The sequence below is a fragment of the Clytia hemisphaerica genome, unplaced genomic scaffold, assembly GCF_902728285.1.
Source record: "Clytia hemisphaerica strain Z4C2 unplaced genomic scaffold, Clytia hemisphaerica genome assembly, whole genome shotgun sequence".
NCBI lineage: Eukaryota > Metazoa > Cnidaria > Hydrozoa > Leptothecata > Clytiidae > Clytia > Clytia hemisphaerica.
The window spans coordinates 481,444-488,995 of NW_027103748.1; the positions used below are offsets into that span (position 1 = coordinate 481,444).

At 35.4% G+C, this 7,552-nt stretch overlaps 1 protein-coding gene across 1 annotated transcript; it reads right to left on the bottom strand.

Moving 5' to 3' along the window:
• Positions 1-5,779: 5,779 nt before the first annotated feature.
• LOC136805413 (parkin coregulated gene protein-like) lies at positions 5,780-7,287 on the bottom strand. The gene is made up of 2 exons (XM_067061995.1): positions 7,176-7,287; positions 5,780-6,546 (listed from the first exon to the last, which is right to left on the bottom strand). Exons 1-2 carry the CDS (start codon positions 7,239-7,241, stop codon positions 5,926-5,928), a joined length of 687 nt encoding a protein of 228 aa, XP_066918096.1. The 5' UTR covers positions 7,242-7,287; the 3' UTR covers positions 5,780-5,925.
• Between the last annotated feature and the right edge of the window lie 265 nt (positions 7,288-7,552).

A 7,552-nucleotide genomic window follows, 5' to 3' on the forward strand; every position in this document is an offset into this window, starting at 1 on the left:
TCCCATCGATCCCGTAATTTCTTTAATAAGAATTTTTGCTTTACCCAAATGTTGTATTTATAGGATAAACTAAAGTCTGCTTCAATATAATTTGCAGCGGAGACGAAAAAGGCTGTAACTTTTGATAGAGTTCGAAGTAGATAGCGGTTCTGTGCTTGTTAAAAAGATAATTTGGAGTGGAATATTATCAAAAACAAAGATAAGAAATGAAGAAGAAGAAAATCAATTTCTTGTAGAATAATGCTATGATCTTTATTTTTATATCAGAAATTCTTCAATCTTAGAACGTAAACAATTGTGAAAAAAATCAAAAAGTATTTATACAGTCAAATAATACAGCTTAAAACTTTGCCCCGGTTGACTTAAAAAAGGCTCTTTTTGATGTTCTTTGATGGTTTTTGAAGTCAATCATTGATAAAATTTGAAATATATCTTTCGATAGAATAAATTTCTTTGAAACTTTATTTTAATGAAGTTAATAATATATATTCCATATGCCACCGCCCCTGTTTATCTTTTTAACAAGCACAAAACCGCTGTTTAATTCGAATTCTGTCAAAAGTTAAGCTTGGTCCTCATTTGTTGAAAAAATTGCGTCTAATCACTAGACGCCCGCGTCTAACATTAGACGCGCGCGTCGAAGCCTTAGGCGCGTGCGTCTAGAAATTATGTCTTTGTTGTCCTCACTACCATGAACTTTTTTGAATTAAAGGATTAAAATATGGGAAATATGGGAAATGTGAATGTGAAGTTATGAGTTTGAGCTTCTCTTCAGTTTATGTTTTCTTATTGAGTGATCGAAAGAAGATGGATAGCAGTGACGATGGAAGCTACTTTGATAATTGTGAAGATTTGCTCCTTTTACTTTTGTTACGAAAAAGACAAAATAGGAGAAAAGCGCGTTGCAGGCAGTTTTGGGTACGAGATATTTTTCAAGAAAGACCAATCCATGGAACGTTTAATACTCTTGTTTCAAACATTGCTAAAAGACAGCGAAATGTTTCTTCGGTATCAAAGAATGACTCCATCTTGTTTTGAGCATCTTCTCTCACTAATTCAACATCGTATCAGCAAGAAAACCACTCAATGCGTCAGCCAATATCAGTTAGAGAACGTCTCTTTGTAACATTAAAGTTTCTGGCCACTGGAGAAAGCCAACAATCCCTGTCAGAGACATCATACCAGATGTCTCTGAAAAAACTTTCCCCTGTTTGATTCAAAATTGCGAAAAAGTGAAAAAAATACATTAGCTTGATTTTTTCGAAATCGTTTAGAGGAAGGTTTAACTAAAACTTTGGTATATCAAACTTTAAAATTGCTTCATTAGATCAAAAGTTATGACAAAAAGAGCTAAAAAATACGAAAAAGATATGAAAAGATTACCAGAATTTACAACTTTGGGGACATTTAATTCTGTTTACATTGCGGTGCCTTTGAACGTTAGACGCGCGGAACAAAATTTTTTGTTCCACGCGTCTAACAAATTTTGTCAAAGTCCAGGCGTCTAACACTAGACGCCCGCGTCTAACACTAGACGCTCGCGTCTAACGAGTGTACTCACTAGAGGTTCCAAACACTTAGTCGCGCGCGTCTAATGTTAGACGCGGGCGTCTAGTGATTAGACGCGATTTTTTCAACAAGTGAGGACCAAGCTTTACAGCCTTTTTTGTCTCTGCTGAAAATTATATTGTGACAGACTTTACATATTTTTGGAATCCTTAACTATCTTGAGTTTGATAAGTGATTGGTCACAAAAACTGAATCCTGGTCAATTGGGTCATTCCATACAGGGAATACGGACGAAAAAGTTATTCTAAAACTTCCATTCCAGGGGGTTGAAACTGATTTTACTTCGTCCGCCCTCACTTAAAGATATAAAGAAGAATTTTTCCAAGGTTTTTTTTTTAATTTTTTTACAGGGAATAACAACACATTTTCAAGCATTATCTTTGGCTTGAAAAAGTTCGTCCAGCCCCTCCCCCTGTATGGATTTTAAACGGAACAGCCCATTTTTTCGCACCGAGTCGTTAAGGAGGGGCCTTTTTCACATATCTTGGTAAGATGAGTTGCCGAATACATTGCACGATGAAAAATTAAAGGTTTTGTTTTTATAAATAAGAGTGATATCGTTTGCTTACTTGTAAATTTTAATTTGCAAGCTTTTTGGACCTACCCCGGTGGGGTGGAGGTCCTATAAATTAACCTGTGTTCGTTAGTTAGTTAGTTCGTTCGTTCGTTCGTTCGTTCGTTAGTTACCAACTTTTCTCGAGATTGGCTCATTCAATTTTTCTGATTTTTTGCACAAAGGTGCATTACTATAAACCCTCGAATGTGACGGAGCCCGATTTTCGAAAAAAAAAATTTTCCGGCCGGTAGAACCGGAAATGTCCCGAAAAAAGCGGTTTTTTGAGATTTTCTCGAGATTTTATCATTAGTTTTTTGCGATTTTTTGCACATAGACGCACATTAGTACTGCCGAAAAGGTGTCGAAAACCGTTTGCCGAAAAAAAATTTTTTCCGGTCTGTAGAACCGGAAATGTGCCGGAAATCGTCGTTTTTTCACATCTCCGTTACACTTTTTCAACTTATTTAATTGTTTCTTTACAGAAAAATGTTCTTTATGATGATGCACAAAACGTAGCATCGTTTGATTTCCAAAAAAATCATCCTTTGAATCCGGAACTCCTTAAAAATCGCCGGAACAGCCGAAAACCGGCGTAAAACGGTTTTTTTCCATTTTTTCAACTTATACTCGACAGATTTTCATGATTTTTTGCACAATGATGTAAAATGACAATGCCCAAAATGTGACAGAGGCCAATTTTCGAAAAAGAAATTTTTCCGGCCGCTAGAACCGGAAATGTCCCGAAAAAAGCGGTTTTTTGAGATTTTCTCGAGATTTTCTCATTAGTTTTTTGCGATTTTTTGCACATAGATGCACATTAGTACTGCCGAAAAGGTGTTGAAAACCGTTTGTCGAAAAGAATTTTTTTCCGGTCTGTAGAACCGGAAATGTGCCGGAAATCGTCGTTTTTTTTACTTCAGTTTTAATTTTCTCTGAATGATTGATTAAAGTGTCGATATTATTTTTCTTTCACCGTTAAACATCGATGCGTTTCTTAATTGCTTTCTCCGTTCCAATAGATATATAAATGGAAATTTAAAATTATACATTACTTCCATTAAATTCTAATTATTCGTTTTATAAATAGGTAGGTCCATTAAAGTATTACTTGTTCACATTGGATTGACACGGATATGAAGCAAGGTTGGTCAGAATGAAGAAAATATATCAGCACAATATAATTATTAGGCAGACACTGTCCGGATATAAAATATTTGTCTGATATGAAACGGGAACACTTATGTAAGAATAAAACCATTTAGTTTGAAGGTGATAACTTTGGAAAAAATGTTTATAAATATTAAAAACGAATAAATTAAACTAAAAATCTAAGCTAGCTTGATTCATTCACTTGGTTTTAATTCGATTGTTAATTGTGACCGAATATCTCAGACCCCGTAGCGGGGCTAAAAAAGAAGGAAAAATAGGAAGATTTTGTCAATTTTTTGAGAATCCTCATTGCATTTTCGAAAAATACTTATATCTCACTCCCGGGGTGGTTGGTACTAGGGCAATATGGGATGCGCCGCTGGTCAGGGGACCTTTTTTAACCTCCACGAGTCCCAGACAGGGTCGCAAAAACACCATAGTAGAAAAATCAGTCCCTCGTAGGGTGCCTTTGGGGAAAAAGTAGAAAATTTTTGAATTTCAGTCCCATTCAGGGTCACTTTTTTCGCAAATTTTGGATTTTTCGAACCTCAGCGGAACACCTCCGTCGGTTGGCAAGGGGTCTCACTTCAATCTTCTCTTCTGCAAATGAATGAGTTGAAATTTTACATAATGCACCGATCGACTTGAGTTCATAACATAACTCACTAAGTGCATGGTTTTCCAGTACTTGTTTCCATTTATGAAAATTAGATTTGTGAGATTCAAGCTTATGCTAAGAATTACTTGAGCCTACATTTTTACGATTTTAGCTGGAATTTATTTTACGGATTTTCCGGAATTCCCTAAAATTTTGATTAGGATTTAAGCAGCCTTCAAGCATTTTTCAGCCTTGTCAATCTCTCGACTTACTGTAAGCATATCTCAAGAGCCAGTTTTTGGACTTTTGTATACCCATCGATCCTATCGTCTACACAATGTCGCTAAAAAAAGGAGGATGAATTTTAAAATAGTTTGGTTCAGGACAGAGGTGTTCACTGCGTCTACGTCATAGAGCTAATATCGAGATTTTACTGAGATGAATTCATGTACCAGGGAATGCGGGTATATTTTGAAATCTTGAAATTTAAATATTAAGATAAGCTATATAGTAATATTTCCTGGCGAATAAAACCCCAAAAATTTCACCCGACAAAACTATTTACTCGAATTTCTTTGTCCCCGACAAAAGACTTTTTTAAATTAAAGGTATTTATAGAAGTTTTTGATTCTAGGACAATCCTGCGATGCGTACGATAATGCACCTGGAAAATTGCCCCACAATCATGGTCAAAATCAATTTCCTCGTTTTTCGAAATTTGAAGTTTCGGGCGAGAAAGTCGATTTTGGGCTATCACTTAATTTGGCACCGGTTTAAAGACTTCCAGACTATATTCTGAGCTTATTGGACCATTTTTATTTGAAACTTTTGGATCCTCAGATCTAGTGTTAAAAATCTACCCTTCCAATATAACTTAGACCACTTCCAAATCGTTTGTGGTTTTGAAAATTCGGGGGAACTTCCTTTTTTTCTAAAATTGATTGCAGAAAGATAGCTTTTAAAACTTTTACTAAAATCAATATAAAGGGTGTTTGAAAAAGTACCGAGAAGGATCTATTAGACTATAGAAATGACTGTCGTTTTTATCAAAGACGCTTAACCGTATTTAAAAAAACCTCGATCTGGAAGACTTTTTTCTTTCTATTGTTAGCAGTTAAAGCTTACGTAAATGGAATTGTTACGGTTAGTGACTAGAAAATAAAACAATTCCAAGAGTCAGAAATTTTAACGTGATCAAAAAGTACTCTTTTGCAATTTTTTGGAAAAAATTACGCCAATAGCATCTTATATGCATTTTATAATGATCCCCCCCCCCGCCATTTTATGAAATTTTCCTGAAAGAGTGCCAAAACCTTCATTTTCCTAGGGGTTTTTGGGAAAATCACCCCAAAAGTCTTAGTCTAGAGAATGGTCAAGTAAGCAACATGTTTATGACAAGCAAAAAATTAATCAAGTCAGTCAATATTTAGTAAGACTAAAATGTTATGTTTATTTAAATTAAAATTAAAATATAATTTATTTACAAAATCTGATTATGATTATGAATTAGTATAAAAGTTTCAAAGAAAATTAAAATATTAGTTCATATTGTGGGAATTTAGGGTCTTCAACAGGGATATGGTTTTTGTTGCGCATTCACGTTGAAAAGATGTGCAGTCTTTCAAAAAATAGCAGCTTTTCACCGTGAATTTACCTGAAATTTGACAGTGACTTTTTTAGATCTTTGACCGCGTATGATGATGGTTTAATGGTCATGAAAAATTTCTTGAAATCTTAAAAAATTGTACTTTATATTTTTGCGAGTGAAGACTGTTAAGCGACGACAATTTATAGGTTAAGGGCTTCCAAATCATCTGAAACGAACACCAGATTAAATTTCATTAATTAAAAAAACATCAAGAACAATAAGGTTAATTACCTATCATTACTTTGTGTGTACATTCATATACAACAATTGATTCGGAAAGGTTACATTTGACCTTTGGTAATCTCAAGTGTTATTGTGTATAATAACTGATCTACCCAGCAAGCTTCTCGTTATATTACATTGTCCCAGACACCCATGAAGAAAGATTAGATTTCACCATCATAGTTAGTTCATGACACTGGATTCATAAGTAGGTACCATGTACTTGATGTTAATGAAAGCATCTTCCCCACCATTCTCTTCAAACAAAGTCAAAGTTTCATCAATCAGATCACCAATGTTTTGTCGCTTTTGTTGACTGTAATCGATTCGATCACCACAATTGATATTTTTCATTTTAAACTGGTTAATCATTGGCATTATCTGGCGATAGTAAGGTACCAAACCTTTGCCACTCAATTCAGAGCTTAGGATCAAACGTTGTAAAACTTTCAAGGTTTCGCAAATAATTTCTTGGTGACGAGTGAGGAAAGCTTCACGAATGTGAACGATGAGCTGGGGAATGACTGGCAACACTTTGGCACCACCATGCTCCAACATATCATGAATACCTTGTCGTGCAAAGAAACAATAAGGATGTTTCAGGTTCTTTAATCCATCAAAAAACAAAGGAAGGTAATGATGGTAGTCTAATTTTTCGATTTCCACTTTCCATGCGATTTTGTTGCCCTTTGTATCGTGTTCAAGAGCGATAGGTAGGTCACCTCGATCGTAAAACTTTTTAAACCTGGTGTACTCGTTTGGTGGTCGTGTCTTTGTTGCCCCTGCTTGTGGAGCTTGCTCGACCTAAAATGAAGTGATAACTGATGAATTCCAATATCATTAAATACTATTTACATGATATCTTATAGGTGGATTAAATTCACGTGGAGTAATTTTCGGAAAAAATTAATCCTTTTCGAATTTTTCCCAAAAACTCTAGGGAAATGAAAGAAAATAGGTGAAAAAGAAGCTGATTTGCAAAAAAAACTCATGATCCAAAATGCGAAAAAGATGAATAGATATGCCCTCCGATGCATCGGAATGGGTCCTACCCACGATGGAGTAGGAATCACAGCGTAAGGAGACATTGCAACCCTGCAGATGCGAGCTGCCGAGCCATTATGTATTACCACAACACTCGAACTACACGAGAGAACAGATGTCATCGCAGACATATAACCTCCTAAGTGTCTCAGCACACCAATGTCTGGAATATCTACCCATACTCTTGTATCAGAGTTATGGTACCCAATTCCTCTCACATGGCATGGGTTGACCCGGGCGAAGGAGCATTCACTTGCCAAGTGAATCGTAGTGCCACGGTGGGTATCGAACTCGAGCCTCCTGAACAGAAGTCAAGCACAATAACCACTATACCACTACGCCTAATCTGAAAAAGGAAAACCATTAAGTGAAAAATAAGAACAACAAACCTGAGCTCCCTTTTGTAAAGTTTGTACAGTGAACGCTGGGACAGTTTTTGCTGACATACATGCCATTTTAGCTAGTTTTTTGTATTTAATCTAACGATAAATTTAGATGAATAGAAAATTAAGTTTTTGCTTAACAAAGTTTTTAGTTTGCTAACCAGAGAAAGCTAAACTAAAACTGGAATCTTGCTAATTGTTTACATTATCGAAAAAATATAAACTATAAAAATCTTTCTATAAGTAATAGTTATCGCACGGTACAGAGCTGTACAGAGTACAATATGGGATATATTTCTCGGGTAGGCTAGGAAAATATAGAAAACTCTGAACCTGTCTGAACGAGAAAAATATATTTTATATTGTACGAGTAAAAGTGTGAT

Bases quoted from the DNA above. Each gene is read 5' to 3' on its own strand.
- LOC136805413 (XM_067061995.1), bottom strand. From the start codon at position 7,241: ATGGCATGTATGTCAGCAAAAACTGTCCCAGCGTTCACTGTACAAACT. The intron at 6,547-7,175 runs GTTTGTTGTTCT...ACTTCATTTTAG, and splicing joins CTTTACAAAAGGGAGCTCAG to GTCGAGCAAGCTCCACAAGC.